This window comes from Pseudopodoces humilis, chromosome 23, assembly GCF_049639895.1.
Source record: "Pseudopodoces humilis isolate 2021_Gansu_Grassland_sample_001 chromosome 23, ASM4963989v1, whole genome shotgun sequence".
Lineage (NCBI taxonomy): Eukaryota > Metazoa > Chordata > Aves > Passeriformes > Paridae > Pseudopodoces > Pseudopodoces humilis.
Genome location: NC_142222.1, coordinates 663,377 through 684,109, shown reverse-complemented (window position 1 = coordinate 684,109; position 20,733 = coordinate 663,377). Strand labels below are relative to the sequence as shown.

The 20,733-nt window shown below is 45.2% G+C and overlaps 1 protein-coding gene across 4 annotated transcripts in view; it reads left to right on the top strand.

The window, feature by feature from the left end:
- The first annotated feature begins 492 nt into the window (after positions 1-492).
- The window catches only part of NLK (nemo like kinase), a 36,070-nt gene continuing 15,829 nt past the window's right edge, over positions 493-20,733 (top strand). For 2 of the 4 annotated variants that reach the window (XM_088066261.1, XM_088066264.1), the window contains exons 1-2: positions 493-536; positions 915-1,938. In XM_088066261.1, the coding sequence (XP_087922387.1) occupies positions 1,481-1,938 (458 nt within the window). In that variant the 5' untranslated portion in view covers positions 493-536; positions 915-1,480. Of the gene's footprint in view, positions 537-822; positions 1,939-20,733 lie in introns of those variants that run through there. The other 2 variants (XM_088066263.1, XM_088066262.1) reach the window with 2 other exon arrangements.

Sequence of the window (20,733 nt, the reverse complement as noted above, 5' to 3'; positions counted from 1 at the left end):
CCCACCGGCTCCTACCACTGGTGAGGAGAGCTGTCGGTCACGCCGCCGCCCAGCCTCCTAGTGCCATTGGCCCAGTAACCTCTTTTCGGGCTTTCGTTTCTCTTCATTGGCTAATTGAACGATGGGCGGCTGCGGTTGGGCGAAAAGCGGGTCCCGGGGGCGGGACTTGGCTGAGGAGCAGACTCCATTGGCCGGCGGCCCGCTGTGAGTGGCAGGAAGGTGAGGGAGGCGGGGCCGCCCGGGGTGAGGGTTGTGTGAGGTGAGGGAATCTCGCGGGGTCTCAGCGGCTCCGGGCGCGGCGGCGAGCAGTGATTGGCCGGCGGGGGCACGGGGGCGGGGCCGCGCCGTGGGGGGGGCTCCGCACGGCCGCGCGCGGTGGGCGGGGCGCGCCGGGCGCCGCGCGGTGATTGGTCGGGGGCGGCTCTCGCGCAGCGCAGCGGGCCGGGCGCGATTGGCTGCGGGCGGCGTTGGGCGCGCGCCCCGCAGGGGGGGGGGGGAGCGCGTGCCCGCGGCGCGGCGCGGGGCGGCGGGACCAGGTGAGAGCGGGGCCGGGGCCCGGGCCGGGGCCGGGCGGGGCGGGGACCCGGGGCCGCCCCCAGACCCTCCCGCCGCCCGCACCGCGGGGCCCCTGCCCTCCACCTCCGGCCCGACCCCCCTGGCCCGGCCGGCCCCGCCCCGCCGCGGGTCGCGCTGTCAGGGGCCGCCGCGTCCTGCCCTGCGCCCCCTCTCCGGCCCCGCGTCGCCCCGTCATTCATTTGCCACTTTCTCCCCTCCTTCGCCCCCCCGCGATCGCTGTGCTGCCCCGGCCCTTCCCTTCCTCTTTCTGTTTTTATCTTGTTTTAGTCCCCCTCGCCCCCCTCTCCTCGCCCTGCACCCCCCCCTTCACTTTCTCTGGGTCCTTGTGTGTGTTTCAGGCCTTCAAGGAAAAGTTGCAAACTCCCGAGTTGTTGCTGCTGTGAGGGAGCAGGTGCCTGGAAGGAGGGAGCAGGTGTCTGGAAGGAGGGAGCGATGTAGGAGGTGCCCGGGCTCAGGGAGGTTCGGGGGACACATGGAGAGGGTGTGGGAATGGCAGGGCTAGGCTGGCCAGCCCTCGCGGGGTGTTCAGGGCAGAGGCTCCGAGCCCTCCCTCCGGAGGGAAGGGGGATTGATCACGGTGTTTAATTTTTATAACAAGAAAAACAACAAAAATAACCAAAAGTGAAGGAAAAAACCCACCCCAGCCCCACCCCAGCTGCCCAAGGATGGAGTTGGAGTAGCCAAGCCCGGCTGGATGCTGGGGAAGGGGTTGGCGCCCGCACACATGAAGAGACTCCCCGAGTTGTTTGGCTTCGCGAGGAGATAAGGCCAGTGGAGCTCCATGTTTTTAAAGGTGGGCCGTGTATGATGAAACCCAACTTCTTTTAAAGTGTAGCAGATTTAATTTTTATGGCCAAATGACAGCTTGACCCAGTTGTTATCCAATCAAAGGGCATTTTTTTGAATGTCTCTTTGTGGCACAACAGCCAACGCAAAAATGATGGCGGCTTACAATGGCGGTACGTCTGCGGCAGCAGCAGGTCACCACCACCACCATCACCACCACCTTCCTCACCTCCCTCCTCCTCACCTCCATCACCACCACCATGCTCAGCACCACCTGCACGCCGGCTCGGCGGCCGCGGTGCACCCTGTACAGCAGCATGCCTCCTCGGCCGCCGCGGCCGCCGCAGCCGCGGCCGCCGCCGCCGCGATGTTGAACCCAGGGCAGCAGCAGCCGTACTTCCCATCCCCGGCCCCGGGCCAGGCCCCTGGACCGGCTGCAGCAGCCCCAGCTCAGGTACAGGCTGCAGCAGCTGCTGCAGTTAAAGCGCACCATCATCAGCACTCACAACATCCACAGCAGCAACTGGACATTGAGCCGGACAGACCCATCGGATACGGAGCCTTTGGTGTTGTCTGGTGAGTAGAGACAAAAGAGAACTGATACCTCCTTGTCATTCTTTACCTGATCATAACTCATCCTTGTTTTTGTCATTTGAATCAGAATACAAGAGAGCTGCTTACTACCAGTTTTTTTGCTGGTTCTTCTCTGTTCTTAGAAAGTTGCTTTGCTTGTTTGTGTTGGCAGAACAAGGTTCCCAGTGGTGAGGAGCCACCTCTGACTAACAGCCCACCCTGCCGTTCTCTTCTGAGACAATGCAGCTTGTTTATGCCCTTTCTGTACCTTTAATTAGAGTGTGCATCCGTGCAGCTAAGCTGTGCTTCCTAAAATTTCAGGTTAACAAATGAGCATTAGAATATTCATTTTGACCTGGCTTAAGAGTCAGAAATGAAAAGTATATGAAAATGTCTTCGTTGTGCAGTCACCTGTCAAGATCTTTGTCTCATGGCGGTTTGACCTGCAGTAGTGCTGTGTGCTACCTAAAACAGCACAGCTGAACTTTGTTCCCCTCTCAAAAATGGAAATGGGATTTCCTGCCTCACTGTAGTTCTGCCTCCGGCCCTTTTATCCCCCAGCCGCGTTTCAGAGGAGTCTGTCAGCGGAGTGGAATCTCTTCTAATGCATTTTGTGACTACCTTAGAGCCATGTATGTAATTAGTGCCCTTCAGGAGCACTGACACAAAACTGGCAGCAGTATATATATATATTTGTGTATAAGTGTTTGTCAGTGTGCTCTATTCTGAGCTGTGCCTGGGAAGCATGAAGGCTGGCAGGAGGTGTTCTGGAGAGCAGGCGTGTTGCAGTGCACTTCCTGCAGCACAAATGCAAAGTTTGCAGTGTGCAGCTGTGTGTGGTGTCCCAGCCCTCTGCAGTGTTCCCAGCCGAGCCTCTGGGGTGCCCTGGGAGTTTCACTTTTGGCACTGGCTGAGCTGCAGCTTCGCTGAGAGGAGTGGCGGGGTCACGGTCTGTGCCAGCGTACGGAGGCAGAGGGCTCAGCAGGGCAGGCCTCAGGAGAGCAAAACCCCTTCTGCCTGCAGCCAGCCCTTCAAGTCAGCCATGCGTTACCAGCCCAGTGTTGGTAGCAAAATGGTGCTTTCTGGGAAGGCCAAGGGAGCTGCAGGAGCAAGGTACAGGTCAGTGTTGTGGTTGCTCTCGTGTGCCTTCCCTCAGAGCTGGGGAGTTAATTTAAACCCTGAGTTCTCCCAGTCGGAGGGGAGCTGTTGTGCAGTCAGCACTGCCATGCTCTGGCTGTGGTACAGCATAAAAAAGTGGGTGTAAAAGAATGAAAACTGACAAGGAATCTGCTGTAAAAAACTATCTAAAGGTATTTCAGTTTGTTTGTATCTTTTTTAAAGTATGGAGTTTTTATAACTTAATATGTTACAGTCTTTGCTTAAATGTATGTTGTTATGTAAGATCAGCCCTTTTTATCGGTGTTTTGTTTGCCTGTGCATTTCCTAGGTCTTTATTTTCCCAGTTCTGTTCACCAAAAAACAAGGTGCAGAGAGAGATCTGCTCCCGTAATATTCAGTAGAATGAAAGGTCATGCTTGCATATTTAAATATAATATCATTAAGAGTGCTGAGGGGAGAAAGAGGGAAGGGTCTGACTGACATCAGGTAGGAAAGACAGTGCCAAAAGCATCCACCCGTCCCGAGCCCTCGGCCGTGCACCTGCGGCAGGACCTGCCCCTGGGGGACTGTGCCTGCAGAGCTGCAGCTACAGCTTTGCTTGGAGGTAACAACAGCTTGGGAAAGAGACAACAACGAAGGGGGAGGGTGTTAGTTAAAAGCAGAAGGTGGGAGCTGGGATCCCTCCATCAGAGCTGGGGCTGCGCTGGCTGGGGATGGCATTGGTGGGAGTGAGTTCCTCTTGTGTTTGAATTCAGCGGTCACTGCTCGGCTTTTGGAGTTTCATATTAACTTCTGCTGGTGAGTGCAGGCTCAATTTAGGAGTCTGTAAGCAATAATTAAACTGAATTTTAGTTCCATTAAAAACGTGGGAGAAAGCCCATGCAATTGAATTTTAGCTATGTGAGATAAGTAAACACTGACTTGAATATTTATAGTTTGAGGTGGTCATGAGCAGTTGGGTTCAAGTGTGACACGGGATTCACAAAGCCTGACTTTCGAAGGAGGATTCTCTTGTTTCTCACTATCTTGTCTGAGCATTATTTGTGCTAATAGGTAACTGAAAAGTTTCTATCAGTGCTTCTGAGGGAAATGGATATTATTCCATAGACGGAGTGTTTGCAGAAATCTTTCATCTTCTACTCTGATGTATGGCTGCTTTGTTTGGGAGGTACAGCTGACCTGCAGCTCAGCTCAGTGCATCAGACGAGCGATCAGCTTGTGGTGCTGCACTTCCCATTACCTCACCGAGAGAGATTTTCTCTTGGCAGTTGAATTAGCATTTGTCATTAGTTCATTTGTCTGGTACTCTGCAATGTTTTGGGGTAGCTAATGTGCTGCTTGGAGTTTTTCACTCGTGAAGAGCTTTGTGCTTCAGCACTTTGATTATTAACCCCTGTGGGTGGGTGCTGCTGCCGCTGTCTGTGCACACAGGCCATGTTGTCGCTCAGCTGGGCACCACCTCTGTGGAAATCAGCATCTGCTCTGCCTGCTGACCTGGGATGAGGAGGGTGCTGCTGAAGCAGAGGTAGGAGTGCAGGGACTTTGCCAGGTCCTGCAGGTTTGTTTCCCCACGCTTTGATTTGGTGAATTGCCTTAAACCCAGTCATGTTCCTCATTTGCCAGAACCAGAGCAATTTGCTCTTGGAGTGTTCCCTGCTTTTGTGTTCCCTGCTCTCATGTTCCTAAAGTGCTGAAAAAATCCAGACGTTAATGTCAGCAACAAACTCTGTCTGTGCCCTGTGGTTCAGTCTGAGTAGGGCTGGGTTTTGGAAGTCTTGTGTCTGTTCCAAGAATAAGGAGCTGTCCTTTGGAGAAGTGCTCCCAGTTTTGCTGGGGAGACTTGCTGCTGCCATCTGGTGGGGTTCCTAAAAAAACAATAATAATGATAAAAAAATGTATCGATTGAACCTGCCAAGGCCAATAGGTTTGAAATGAGGGCTGAAGCCTCAGTCCCTCTGCAAGAGATGCTGGTGCTGTTTCCACGCAGGATTTCTGGACCGGTGAAGAGGCTCTGCAACTGAAGGAGAGAGATGGGGAATAATGACTCTTGTTGCTAGTTCAAGGTGGTAACTCTGCCTCTTAAATGTTGTGGAGATGTCCTTTTTGCTGGGATATATCCACTGCAGTGGGATAGGAATATAAGGTGTGGGGGAATTCTGCTTGTCTTATTTGTGTCTATTAATTTTGAAAACTTACTGTCATTCATCAAAGACTGTGGAACCAAACAATCTCTCTTAATAATGTCAAAACCATGTTAAAATGCATCTCTGTGGAAAAGCTGTTACAAGTGACAATAGAAGAAAGTATTTGAATTAATATTTTTTTAATTCCTGATTTGCCCCATTTAAAATTGGGGGCTGGGGGGTGGTTAACATACTTGCTTCTAATTCTTTTTATTCAGGAGGTCACATGACAGTACAATGTTCCAAGCAGTTTGGCACTTGGTGTTGAGACAGGACATTATGTTCAGGCTGCCATAACTTTAAGGGCAGAAATAATTTAGCCTTAATCTACTGTTCATTCCTGGCCTGCAAAGGCCTGAAAACACCAAAGTCATTGCTCCATAAAACCCAAATGAATATTGCATACGATGGATTGTTGCCTGGACCCTGGAACTATTTTAAGAGGGTTTTATCCCAGCACTGATACTAAGCACAGCAGTAGAAAAGACGTTTCCAGGATAAACTGATAATCTCCCATTCCTTTAAAGGAATCTGTCCTACTGAGCAAGGATGCAGTGGGGATAATGTGTTTAGGACAAAATTGCTAGAATGTACATGAAGGAAAAAGAGGTTTTATGAGTTCAGAGAAGTCCAAAAAGTGGCAGGAGAAGTTCCCCTTCTGCTAACTGATATTGCTGAAAACCACAGTGATGTTTGGCATAGTAATACTATTAATGGTCTCTAAGCTGGTAAGCCAGAAAAGTTTAGCAAAAGCTGAACTATAAACATTTATTTTATGAAATTCATTAGGACTTCTGGTGGGAGAGGTTTTTTTCTGAAGTTAAAGCTGTCTGTATCATCTTTTTCCACTCCCTCAAACCTCACCTGCTAGCAGAAGACGGTACTTGACCATTGGGAAATATTCTCTGACAGTTAGGTGGACAACGGTTTGCTTTAAACTGTGTAATGTGACATTTTGTGTTAGCTATTTGTTCCTGCTGAGCGGCGCTGGTGCTGTCCTGCTCCTCACCCAGCCCAGGGGGTGAGGGCCAGGGGTGCATGAGGGGTGTTCCAGCGCCGTGGCACCATGCCCAGGGCACGGAGTGGGGAGAGAAGAGCTGTTGCCAGTGGGGTGTTCATCTCCCCAAGTCACCTCCCCCCAGCTCTGTGGGGCTGGGCTTAAACCACGACAGTTTTCCACTCTGTGTTCTACTTCAGTGAGTTTTGCTGTTGTCTGGGGCGCCTGATGCAGATAGACAATGATTTCATGAGAGAGGTTGAGTCATTTTTATCCAGTTATTGGAGGGAACCAGGAGGATGCCTGAGGCAAAGGAGGCAGCGCTGGCAACAGGCACAGAGTAGAGTGGGGATGGGGTTTCACATTCACCATCACAATGAAAGGAGCTGCAGGTGATGATCTTGGACCCCTATGTCAGTATTTTTTATAGGATTGCTTTATCTAAATTGGATTCTGACCCTATTTGTGAGGAAATGTAGTAGATCAATGACTTTATTCAAGTTTTTCTATATGGGAAATTTTGCAAAGCTTTATGTGTTTGAGTGGTTGGGGCTTTTTTCCAAATTTCCTGAAAAGAAAAATTCTGTTAACATTTAAACGACGGTTTCCCAAATGGAGTGAATTAAATTAAATGGATATAATAACTCTTTGCATTCAAATTAGATGTTGGGATTAGGTGAAATTCTATCCAAGTAATAGACGAGATTGTTCATTATTGTCTTGTAACATGATACAAGAAAGAAGGAGTGTGAATAACATTTTTTTTCTCAAAGTTGGGTGAGGATCATTTGGGATAAATTAGTTCACTGTAAATTATTCCAAGCTCAGTGTTTCACAGGTCGCTTGAAATGCAAGTTGCTTTGCAGCACCTGCAGACCTTGATGTTGTTTGTATCCACACAGGACTGGATGCTGATAATCCAGTTAGATCCTGGTAGCATTCAGTATTTTTTCTTTTTTCTTCTGAATTCTGCAAATGTTACAGCTTGTGACTGGATCTGCAGTCTAATATTGATTTTCTAAAAGACATATTTCAGATGTTATTTTCCTCTCTCTCCCTGACTCTTTCATCTCTTTTTAAGAGGATATTTAAGTTGTTGAATTCCCTAATCCAAAACAGAGCTCTTGGTTTAGAGGGGGTGAAGGTGTGAGGGTGCAGTCCAAAGTGTGGGATGCCCCAGATCAGGATGTAAAGCCATAAAAGGGTCTGGGGGGAGGCTGCTGGGTGTGCCTCGGCTGCTTCATTTCTCAGGGAAGAATGGGATAGAAAGAATAGCTTTGGGCAGGTAAAGTGGAGGAAGCATTTGGGATGTGTTTGAAGTGTTTTTTGATGACTTGTAATGGTTATATCTGGGTCTCATGTATCTTTAATCCTCTGGAAAGTTCTGCCTCCTAGTCTGGAGTAGGTAACGTGGAGCTGTTCATATGAGAAAAGCTGGCTCAAAGATGTGTCGAGTTTGCTTAAATGAAATTTGTGTTCATTAATATAATTGGTGATGTTTTTTAAAAGCCATGTTAAAAATCCACGAAGAGTTTTAAGTGCTAGAAAATCTCGCAGTAGGTGCTATAAGTTTTGGCTTACTGGCAGTCAGAGTAACTACTGCACCTGTTTTGTAAAAGTAGACCCCTGAGTAAGGCAGGAGATGCTTAAATCAGAGAGGCAGATGGCAGGCAGTACAGATATGTATGAAAGGATAGAAACTTCTGGGGTCAATGCTTTATTTATTGATGATAGTATTTGTTCATAATCAGCAGTAAAGGGAAAAAGTGGATGGGATGGGCAGTGAGTGGGCGGTAGCTACAGGTGGTACAAACCCTAGCCTACCAATCTAAGAGGGGTTATAAAAACTGATGTTGTTGTAGCAGTAATTTTTTTTTTTTTAATAACATAGGTCTTATATTTTCTTTAATTTTTATTTTCCCCACTGTGTTCTGACTGTCTGTTTTATAACTTCTGCCCATTTTTCTTATTTTCTGTGGTACTTGGTATGAAGTGCAGCTTATCAACAGCATGTTTAAATGAGAACGGTAGTGTTTGGAGACGAGGGGTAAATTGTAGAGCATAAATAATGTTACCCTGTGGAAATCACTGGAGCTCTATCCATAGTGCATTGCAGGAGGAACCTGGAAGGGAGCGAAGTCATCTCCTCTGTAGAAACAATGGCCTTCCTTAGTGTGTCCTATGGGCACATGGATGGCTGCAGCCTGTGGGTGCAAACTGTGTGAGTACTTGTGATTCCAGCATGTGGCTCACAGAACTGAGTCTCCTTTGGGGAAATGCCCAGCTTGCCCATGGTCACAAATGCCTTAAAATCACTGAGGGTGCTGATATTGGTAAGGTTCAATTTTGTATTGGAAGTCTGCTCAGAGCCTCAATGAAATTTTCAGCTCAGTTTTCTAGGTTCACGGTTCTCCAATTTTGCTACAAATTGCATGGGGGAGGGGGTTGTCAGTGATTCTGGAAAAATGCCAGTTGTGTTCAGGTGAACTCAGGTGTGTGAAGTGAGTGCACGTGGTGCTGTTCAGGCTGTTGTGTGCAGTGGGTACAGCCCTGAGAGGGGACAGAGGGCAGGGGAGGACAGCCAGGTACCAAAAGTCTGCTTGAAATGCACCAGAACAATACACCGAACCTACCAGAATAATCTGGTCTTCATTTCAGTATTAAAGCTGCATCATCTTTTCTTATGCAATTGTGATGGATAAATGAAGGCAGACTTACACCAGCCTTGATATGAAACAACTTCCATGGCTACAGCTCTGGAACATGGCCATGTACAGTCTTTAAAAGTGCTTAGTAAGAATTTGAGCTTTAATCTTGGGGACTGTGGCAGAATCAGTGTGTCCTGGTAGTATCATTCTTTAATTTCCTGATGTAGTGTTTTTCTATAAAGGCTTGGAAGCATTTGTGTGTGAGTGGAATTTTTATGCTCTTTATGCTGTTGGTTATAGCAGAATCATTTTGTAGAATACATACTCTCTTATTTCTTTAATTTTCTTAGAACATGGTGTGATGGTTCTTAGGTGTAATTTGAAAAAAATAAAAGGTTTTCAGAGCATTCCGTTCAAGAACTCTTACAGGAAATTTTGTGGAAAAGTGAAATATACTGGGAACTGTACTAATCCTTGGACTTCAGAGGAGGATTTTCTTTCCCCCATTCTCTTCTATATGAAAATACATTTTAATAGTTGCAAAAAAAAAAAAAAAAAAAAATTGCTAACCAGAGAAACTGGTGTTTGAGTTTCCTTGTCCTTTTGGACAAGGCTAATCCTCAGTCTGTTCCTGGTTCATAGCAGTTTGTCTCCATTATCTGGGTACCACCAGGCGGTGCTCTGAGGGTTTTCTTGCTTTTACAACCTAAGTGGTGTCAGGGTAGAGCCTTTGCTTAATGGGGCCAGTGAAGTTGGGGATGGTATTGAGCTGGTGGCCAAACAGTTATTCACTCTTGAGCTAGTTTAGTATGTTTTTTTCTGAAGAGTGACTGACTCTGCCTTCTCCCTTGGCAGTGTGCGTGGAGTTGGCTCTTGCAGGTAATACACTTTATTATTTTATCTAATAGAAATTCATGTAACTATTGACGATTATTTATCTGTGAATAGCAAAACTTACTCCATAAAGGCAGTAACAGCTTTCAGCAAGGAGCAGTGCTATTCCTGTGCACAGCTGCTGAGATGCCTACTGGCACTCGTGTGGCTGAGGGAGGGGAGCCTGGCACGTGCTCTGGGCCAGGGGACTGGGTTTCTCTGAAAACCATTCTATTCTATTCCTTAGCTGTTTTTGTTCTTAATGGGTTAAGGAATGCTACAGGAAATACGGGAAAAGTTCTCTCCCAGTCCATTTTGAACCCCTTGATTGATGTAGGGCACTGTCTGGAGTAGAGCTGCAGGTCACTGGTTTCTGAGCACAAGTGTGGCTCTGCCTTTTAACTGGGGACCTGTTTGGCTTCCTCCTGCCTTTGTTTTTAAAGACCCTTGGCAGCCCATGTGAGACTATTTGAAAGCCCTCAATTAGAGCTCTTTCCCCCCAGAGATTGCATAGTGACAGGACAAAAGCATTGTTTAAAGGCTGTTCTCATCTTGCAGTATAACTTCTCTTTGGATGTTTCTGTAAGTTCTGCTTGGCTGGTTCAGAGCACATGTCTGGAAGGGGGATTTCTTTTCAGGACAGGGAAGAGAAGGCATTATTATTTCTAGACTGCTTGCCATCCATCTTTCAATTTTATCAATTCCTAGGCTAGGAATTTTTGCTAAAAGGAAGAAAAGAATTTCCTGAGCCTCTCAGTGCTTTCTGGCTCCCCTGTGTTCTCCCCGATGTGTTTGAAGTCCTGGAGACCAGACCTCCTTGATGTTGATTTGTAGCTCGTGGGTATGATGATGAAGCAGAATTAGTGGTTTTGTTATTGTTCTGGCTGGTGGGCGGGCTGTGAGCCCTGCTGTTCATCCCTGAACGTGCTCAGAGCAGCACTGCCCAAGGTCACACGTGGGCTGTGCAGGGTGTCCCAGCACCGGGGGGGGGCAGCTCAAACCTGCTCTCAGCCCATTTAAAGAAAACAGAATAAAGACAGTCAAAACAACGCAAGAGGAATTGAGATACTATTTCTTGTTTTAACCAAAAGTGGGGAGTCTCCTGATCAATTCACATTTTTCAAATGATGGTTCCTATCTCAATTGCAAGTATGTATCAGAACAGGTAGGAATGGACCCAAAAATGAAGATATGCCAATATATTTGTAAAGGGCATGTTTCTTCTAAGTCATTGTTCTCAGAGTCACTGTTGTTAACATGATGTACAGGTAATGACCAGTGGGGCTTCGTGATTTTTGTTTTCCTGTAGTTCAGCTTATGGAAATGAAAAAAAACCCCAACTACCAAACAGAACCAACCAAGGTTTCTGTGAAAATAATACCCAGCTTTAAAAGTGAAAGGGCAGTGAGTAATGACTAGCATCTACTTTATTCTTACGGCTAAATTGAAATTCTTGGGGGCAGAAGCTCCCACATAATAATTGCTGTTAATTTAAAGGGACAGTGGCCTGCATCGTTAGTGCTCTGTCCAGTGCTGCTTCACCAGTGAATATTCACATTATGAACTGGAACAAAAGGATGTGAAATTAAGGCCTGCTAGAATCCTCTTCAGGTTTAAATCTAAAAGCTGTTGAAAGTTGCCGTTTATGATTTAGCAGAGAAAGAATTTTATCTTCTCATAGATCCGAACTGTTTGTGGAGAGGGGAGTGTCTGTGTGTGCTGGGGAATCCCTGTGTCAGTGACTAAAGCAAGACCAGCCCAGATCCTGCATTCTGCCAGTCTTTGTGCACCACTGTTCTAAAAGAGAATGTCCTACAGCTGCACTGAGAGGCAGAAGTGTATTTTAAAAAATCTGGTTTACCATGGATCACTTCATTTAATTGAAGACAGTAAGAGTTCTGCCTAAGAGCTTAACTAAAAGCAGATTTTAATTATGAAGTGGAAAGTACATTTGATTTATTTTTTCAATTATTATAGACACCTCAAGGTATCAAAGTGCTTTTCTGAGTATATTTACTCACTGATTGCACTTGAAAAGTCAGGATTAAGGACTTCTACCTTGCTTTTGCTGGCAGGACATTCACATCCTCACCCAGGCCTGTAAGCTGAGCTGCAGTTTCCCTTCTGCCCCTGCTGAAGAAACAAAGCATTTATGTTCTTTAGCTTTGTATTGCTTATTGTTTTCGGAAACAGCTGAGGAAAAGTAGGTGAATGTTGACAGAATCAGGACCAGCTTTGACCTACTTGTGGCTTTGTTTCTGATCTCTGTCTTGGGCATGTCACCTTATCATTTTTAAGCTACTGTTTACTCATGTGAAACCTCATCTAAAACATTGAGAACTGACAGGTGTTTGGTAATTTGAATATTAAATGTATATATCATCACTCCCACAGTTGTTCCCAAGGAGATTTTGTCACTTACCATATGACCCAGTAAAGGGAATTCTTCTGTAATAATTTTATTTCATCCTGAACTATTGTTTAAACTTCAGGTTTGAAGTATTTTAGAGTCATTAATTTCATTCCCCTGGAATTGCACCCATGGTAGTGATTCCATCTGTTATCACAAGGTTTTTGGCAGATTTAGAATAGAGAAACATATATTGGGATTTTTGTGCCAGTTCATGGAGATCAGTTAAAGCTAAATACAGCTGTGAAATGTGGAGGTCAAAAGAGAGTCCTGCAATTCAGACCTGGGCATTTCTGTGGATGGAGATGTGAAACCAAACCAACTGCGTTGTAGCACATCAGTTAATTTGGTTTATAACAATCCAGGCTCATTTTCTTCTGGTGGGAAGAGGGAGAGACACACTTTCCTTGAAGATCTTGTAATATTTTAAACAGTTTTGTGAGATGACATTTTGTGGGTAAGTTTTAGAAGGGGGAAAAGGCTGAGGATCACTGGAGCTGTGCTGCCTCCAGCACCTGGTACAGGTCACCTGGCCCTGGCACCAAGACATGAACAGGGTTGGCTGGCTTATCTGAAGATTCAGATTTTGCAAATTTTATAGTATCTGAATTTATATAGTATAGTATCTGAATAGTACCCGAATGACCTCTCATAGAAGTGCGTCAGTTACGTGTTCTGCTGTTGCAGACACGAAAGAATTTTGAGCAGTCTTGTCCCACTCTCAGCAGGCTGTTCACTCAAAGGTGCCGTTCTCCTCTCCACTTTAGTGTGTCACTCCAGTGTCTCTGGATTTCTGAAATTGCCTTTTGAATCTATTGAAAAGGAGTGGTTATGGCTCCAGTGTAATTGAGACTGTCAAGGAAATTGGTGGAATTTTTACAGCACCGTGAGACTTGATGGTATGTGACAGAGGATCATTCACTTCACTGGTCCATGGTAATGGGAGACTGATGTGTCTTTAAACGCTCCAGTAATAAATAGAAGACTGATTTTTATGTTGTTTTTTTCCCTTCTTTTTTGCAAGGCTGTGGGTCTTTATTAAATCTTCATTAACATGCACTAAAATATAAAGCACTTCTTTAATGTTCCAAAAATATCCCATCTGAGATATCTTCTAGACTTTTGGACTGTAGAGGTTATGAATTTATTTATTTCACATTTATGTTTTGATATGTCCCATCTGTTCCTACAGTAAATCAGAGAAGGATTAACTGGGCAGGGTTGGGCACATAGAAATCTTTACATAGAAAAGAATTGCAGCAGTTTGCAATAATTTACATGAGTAAGATGTGCAAAGGAAGCCTTATAAAAGCTGATGTGAAATGCCTTGTGTGCAGCTCCAAGGACACAGCTGTTAAAGTGGTTGTGCCTTTTCCCACCATTGTCAGACAGCCCACAGGACGATCCCTGAGCTGCTGTTCTGGGAAAAGCTGCGCTGACAGAACTCGTGTCAGATGTGCTGCTCCTTTGGCTCTCAGCTTTGGTTCGCTCAGCAGCAGAGCAATTGAGACATCTCTGCTTGGTGTTTACTTTGGCTGTTGTGAAGTGTTGGGTTTGGGAGGTACAGCATCTTACAGGCTTAGTGTGTATTTTAAGTAATATTTTAAAATTTGGTGATTCTAATATCCATGCCTGTGCAAGACAAATAAAATACTGTTATCTAAAATAGTTTCTGGTAAAGAGAATGGAAGAGAAAGTGTCAACTACGAAGCATTCTGGGTTTCAATTCTGTGTTCTGTATTTTTGTAGAATACAGAATTCCTTTGAATAAGGAATGGGTGGAGTAAGTTGAAACTTGAAAGGTCAGTAAATAAGATTTGCCTCTTTCAGCTAAAAACCTTGATGAATGTTCATGGATTTATCATCACTACAGAATTTGGGGAGATTAATATAAATAGCAGTAATTCATAAAGTTGAAAGGTACCCTCAGCCTCATACATATACACATATTTATTTGTGTATTTGTATACAAATACATCAAAGTCCTGAGGCTTAATCCTTAACCAACATATGCAGATATCTCCCTTGGTGGAAGCAGGGAACACTTTAGTGTAATTGCTTTGAAGTACTGAGTTTCAAATATTTGTTGTACACTTTGGTTTGAATCCTCTTCTAATTTTCTCCTGTGTCAGGAAACAGCCAAACATCATGATGGTGTTCAAAAAAGGAACGGCTGAAATAGGACAGATGTTCCCTGGAAGTGTTGAGGTATTGATTGGGATGGGGTGCCGAGCTGCTTCTCAGGGATGGGCCTTTTACTGCCGCTGTCAGACAGCCTAAAGGATGTCAGTGTGCCTCCAGCCGAGTGAGGAGGCAGAAGGGAGTTCTGTCACCATTTTCTGCTGTTTTGTTGTGCCCATGTCCGGGGAGATTGGTGGGAGGAGGGGAAAGCTGCTGGTGAGGCAGAGGTGCTGGGATGTTGCTGCAGGAAGCGATGTATCAGGCTGGGATATGACCAGAGACCTTATTAACCTACTTTGCTCTGGAGGTGCAGAAATCCTCCAGGAACTGTGCCAAGGCCTGGAGGCTTGCTGGATGTGAAGAAGGTTTCTCATCTGGGTTTTTCTTGGTTGGCTGGTGGAAATGGGAATAGAGGTCAGAGAATTGGGGCAGGAATGTGCATGTAATAGTGGTATAAATGTGAAAAATAAAGAAGAAAGAACTGTAAAAATACATGGAGCTTTATGTGTTTATTTGGCACATTATTTATTTGTGAACGTCACAGACCTTACAGAGCTGTGCCATTGGCTGAAAAAAAAAGAATTAAAAATGGAATTAAAAGTGTATCTGAATAAATGTCATGTAGTGTAGTAATTTATTGTAGCTGAGGTTCATATAGGCAGTTGAGAAGTGAATAAAATGGTCTGAAGCACAGTCAGAAAATTTTGTGTAAATGGGGAAATAAATTTGATTTGGAAAGCAGTTTCAATTTTCAGCTTCCATGAAGGAAGACAAATTAAACATTTTTAAAGATATTAACTATAACTGTATCCCTTTAATTTTCACTCCTTTCTTGTAGGATACTTTGAATCACTTTTTGTTCAAGGAGACAGAATTCTTGCAGTAATCAGTTTTGCTTTTAGCTCTGATTTGTAAAGAATAAGTGATAATGGCACACATGCTGGAGGGTATGATTAGAACCAACGTTAAAAGGCTTTTTTAGGACATCGATGGCTGGAAAAGGAGCTCTGGAGAGGTCTGCATTTAGCAGGAGGGAATAACGCTCACCTTTGAAGTCGCTTAACCCTTTTCCATAAATTACCTGTTAGTGGAAATGAAATCTGGATGTTTTTTTCAGGCTCAAGAGAAAGTCCTACATGAAATCTGTTAGCTTGCACTCAGTCAGTTCTTTCCCTGAACAGATCCTATACCACTAAAAAGACCAGCTCCCGAGGCTGTGTTAGAAAGACTTGGCTATTTGGAGTAACTTCCAGGTTTTTTGAAGTGCCTTTGGGTATTTTTTGATTACTTTACAATATTCCGTGGAGAATGTTGAGAAAACTTAATGAAATGCTGAGAATGCACGTTGGTAGTCAGTTAATTAAATTGTCTTTTTGTGTAATCTTCTTAAGTGACTTACTTTCTGTTCAGTGCCTTTCCAACAAACACAAATTGTTGTTCATATGCAGATTCCTGTATGCAGAACCTACCTTACTTGCCAAAATATTAAGGAAATATTTAGCAGGTGGAGTATATTTTTATAGGTCCCAGATGTCTAACAGTACAAGAAGTTTTTGCTTTTGTTTGTGAACACCTTCAGCCAACTTTTGTAAATCCTATCAGCCTGCCCAGGGCTTCTTGTCAGGTGATCAGTTGTGTCAATGAGCACTCCTGCAGCTGATCCCCAGGGATGGGTGAAACAGGGAACTGTCTGACTTGGCTTCTCTGCCTCAAAGTTAAATCCCAGTGAAATCAAAGTTTTGCTCACTAGTATCTCCTTAGCTATCTTTTTTCAGTTTGCTTTCATATCATATCTCTTAAAGACTTTATTTTTTTTTTTTAATCCACTGTAAATATTTCATTTTAGGATCTTTGAAGTGTTGCCAGCTGGAGGCTGCTACAGAGCAGTAGTGACCTGAAAATCATTAACAGCACATCCAGTGCTTAAATAGCTCAAAAAATAACAGCTGTTCTTTTTGATAATGTCTTTTAACAATGAAACCTTATTTTTCCATGCTTGTGTGCTAAAAATTCTGCTTTCTGCTGTCACTAACAACTCTGCCTCAGTGTTTCAGACTCTTCTGTGGTGCAGCTACTGTGACTTTTTGTAGGCAATGATTTACTGCAGGTTTTGGAATTTTTTTTAAATCCCCAAACTGCTGCGGTGAGTAGGTGGCCACAGGTGTCGGTGTTTGGGTTCCTCGGGGTCAGCAGTCGTGTAGCGTAGCTCGCAGGTGAGCTGAGGAGAGCTCTGCTGTGCCTTATCTCTGAGCTGTGGCTCTGGCTGGGGCCCGGCTGCGCGATCCTCCTCTGGTCAGTGCCTTCCTCGCTCCCTGGGGAGTCCTCCCCGATTCCATGTGCTTCCTTCCCTTCAGCCTCCGTGGTGCTGTGGCTGTCAGGGCTCCTGATTCCCGGTTTTGCTGCTCCTGGATGACGACAGACCTCCTGCTGTAAGTTTGGAGCAGCCTTTCCGAGACCTCTGGTCACGGCAGCGAAGTGAAGAGGACTGAGTACTGCTCTGCTGCAATATTTTCCTCCGTTTCCTAACGAATCTGTGGGTGGCTTTTCCTTTAAAAATTATAGCTGAAATGATTATGAATATCTCTTTTGAATGAGATTGTATCAGCTTTTGCATCTCTCAGACAATGTGTGTACAGCCAGAGGGTAAAACCCATTATAATGCCACGCTAATTGCGTGAGTGTGTGTGCTAAAACTCTCGTGTTGTGAGAAATCCAACCAAAACAAAACCTCGCTCCTTATGATCCCACTCCCACCAGAGCTGGAGGGGAGCCCAGGTCTCCCTGCTGGCAGTACAGGGTGCACAGTGGTCTGTGACACACAGCGTGCTCCTGGCTGCACATGCAGGGAGAAAAGACTCGTATGAAATTAGAAAATCAGGGTCCTCACATCAGGAATCCAGTTATCTACGAGGAGGCTGTGCTGGTTCTCTGCATTCACTGCTGGGGTGAGGCACCTCTGGAGAAACAGTCCATGTGTTACCCAAGAGCCCTCAAAAAGAGATTAATCCCACCTCTCCCTCTCCTTATTCACTTGGCAGAGGCAGTGTGACTGACTGACATCCTCTCTGACATATGCCTGGGCTGCCATTGTTCCTGAACAAGCGTCGGTCTGTCCTGCCTTTGTCTGGAGCTTTTCCCTGCTCGCTGTGTCACGGTGCCAGCACAGCTGTTTGGGGCCAGCCCAAGCTGCAGCAGCCCCTGCCTGGGTCAGGAACGCCACACTCGCACTGTGGGCTGGAAAACTGACTTTCAGGCTACTTAAGTTAGACAAAACCATTTAGTATTTGAATAATTTAACTTCCATTAGGAATTGTCACAGAGCTTTAAAGCGCATTTTATGTGCGTTGGTGAACCCTGGCTGGTCGGGAGCAGTGTGGGACAAGGGCTGCAGTCTGTGCTGGGAGAAAATACTGCTGTCAGTAGGCAAGGTCACTGGAGAGCCTGGAACATCACCTTTGTCCTGTCTCCCTGGTGTTTGAGTCTTTATAGTGGTAAATTGCTAAAACAGCTGCTTTGCTTAAAAACTCAGCCTGTGTGGATGCATTTCCTTTTTTTCCTTCAGTAAGACATCTGTTGCTAAATCCACAAATATATATTGGATTATTTTCTTAAGGATTTCACACTTACGTGCTTATTTTCCTTACCTCTCCCCTCTGCTACCCAAAGTCCATTAAATGTTGTGGATCAGTTTTTGCCACATTTTGGTAGGGCTCAGTGCCTGGCAGTGACTTTACAGAGAACAGAGACTGGTCTCATGGCCTGTGCTTGTGTGCAAATTTTATGTACCCAATCAAGCATTTCCCAGATAAGAGATTTGATAAGTGCACAGCCTCTCCCTGCCTTCCACTTCAGTCTCGGGAATCTTGTGGGTTTGTGAGCGTTTCTGAGGGATTTTTAATATCATCCCATGCTCAAGTATATTTTGAAATATGCCAAGATGTGATTGATTGCGATACTGTGTACTGAAAAAGCGGCATATTGGTATCACATGCCCTTGAGTATGAGCTGTGCTGTTTGTTTTAAAGTGGGACATCAAACATGCCTGGGTGAGCAGCTGAAACGCTTGTGGGACCAGGTCACTTACATATCTCAGAGTAAGGCTTGTTGGAAAAGCCTGTGTGATTAAGAGTCAAGCAACTGAGGAAAAAAGTTCACTGACTAATAAGAAAAACTTGCAGAGTAATCCTGTTAAATTCCCTCCCTTCTGGTAAGTCCTGATGTAAATTTACAGATATTCTCTATAAATGTGAAGGAAGGTTTGTTTCCCGGGTAGAACAAACTCCACCAGCAGTTTCCCACACCACCCCAAGAACATTCTTTCATTATCTTGCTCCTGTGTAATAATTGCACGGAACAGTCACAAACTTGTTTTTCTACCAGTTGAAACTACAGAACAATGTGTATGCCTTGACCTGGATTCAGGGAGAGAAAAAGTCACTGTTGGCGTAGACTCCACCTTGAACATTTGCCATCAACATGGCAGAGAGTTGCTAAAGGCTTATAATGCGTAATTGAAACGGCTGAATGCCTGCAAGGATTCTTTGAGATAAGGATTGTCTTTGAAAACATTTTAACTAGAGGTCTGGATTGTGTCATTAATCTCTTCTGTAGTTCTATTACTTTTTAAAATTGTATTATTTCTGGTGTGATTAGCCTGCAAAGTAAATAGAAGGTGCAGGTTTTGTAAAGTATCTTTTTTCTTTATGTGTTTTATGTCAGACTATTTTAAAATCTTTTTATGTAGTTCTCAAATATAGCAAGACGTGCATACATTATGTATAATCAGCAGAACAAAAGTGTTTCTGATGGCAGAAAGTGGCCTTACTGCAGTTGGATGCATCCCGTTCCTATGCTGGCCCCAGGGTTAGTCTCCTTCTGTCCCTCACCTGCTGTGACTGTGATCTGCTCCCCAAAACGTCCTTGCCCTTTGCCCCAGCTGTGTGCTGCCCAGCTCCCCCTCTGTCACTCCAGGGATGGGGGCTCGGGGGTGACTCCCCTCAGGGTGTTTGGTGCTGGATCTCCTGGCTCGGTGTCGCTGTTCCTGTGGCACTCCTGAAGGCATGGTTAGAGTTCAGCTCTCTGCCTTGATACAAGATGTATTAATTCATTTTTTGCCCCATACCCATCTATATATTTTTTGCTAAGTTATTTTTGGTTTGAATCTTGGTCTCTGATCTCTGTATCCCCAGCTACAGTCCACACTTGGTAAGTGGACCCTTAGAGGCTTCAGCAGTGTGCTGGAAAGCGCAGCAGTGCCTGTGCTGGGTGATGGATGGCTCCTGCCTGCCAGCCCTGTGCTGCGGGGTTCACCCATGCTGGAATGTCCTCACAAAGCAGGGCAGGGAATTCAAATGTGTTCTTCTGAGAAGCAGCAGTAAGTAAAGCTGCCTTTCTAGCTGTTCTCTCAATTAGCTCCTAGGAGATTTTCCTGCTTTTCTAGTTTCTCCTGGGGATAGGTGACCTGATAGCATATTGCTATAAATAATTATTTTACTAGTATCAAAGTAGGTACTGTACACAAACACAAAGCAACGTTTTCAGCATCTTTTTTTGGATGCTGTAAATACCAGGTTTTTTAGACAGACTGTTTTCTTTCTTCCTTTCTTGTTTCTGTTCTTTGGAATGTAGGCCTGACAGTTCTGATCTATGGAACTTGGATTGTTAGTTTGGTGCTGCCCCTCAAAGTGAAATTGCTGATGACTGGTACAGAGCTCCCAGCCCAAGGCAGGGAGGTGAGGGGCAGGCTGGCATTGCTGCTGCTGTGGAGGAAAGAGCAGAGGAATTGCTTTCCAGATGGATACTGCAGGGGATCATCACTTGTTTGTAAAAGTGGGTTATTTAAAAGAAAAAATAAACTGGCCTTAAGTGTGAATGCCACAGGAACCCCAGTGAACTCCTTCCTCCATGTGAGACTAGGAAAAGACTCTTAACCCAAACTAATTGTTATTGTATGGAGACATTTGGAAGAGCAGAGCAGCCACAGCAGGCCTGGCACAGCAGAGGTGAACTTCAATGGCTCTGCACGTGTTCAGCTCTTTCTGGTTTTTAAAAGGGGTCCCACAGCTAGTAAAAAATCAGCATTGGCAGATCTGTGGTAGCTATCAACTTAAAATGTAGTTTTGTTATTTAATTAAAGATACCCGCTTTATCAAACCTTTCCCTCTGCCCAGCAGGGCTGCACAGCAGCTCCGTGTATGGGAGGAGGCTGAGAATTCACAGTACTGATGGTACTGCAAGGTACAAAGTGCCAGCAGTTCCTCAAGCGCTTCCTTCTCCTGCTCAGCAGCAGGAGAATCCCAGAAATCAGGAAATCTGGGCTCAAAACTTTACACTCTGCCTTCAGTCAGCAAGAAAAACATGGGCATCCGTTCATATTTTTAGGGGTAG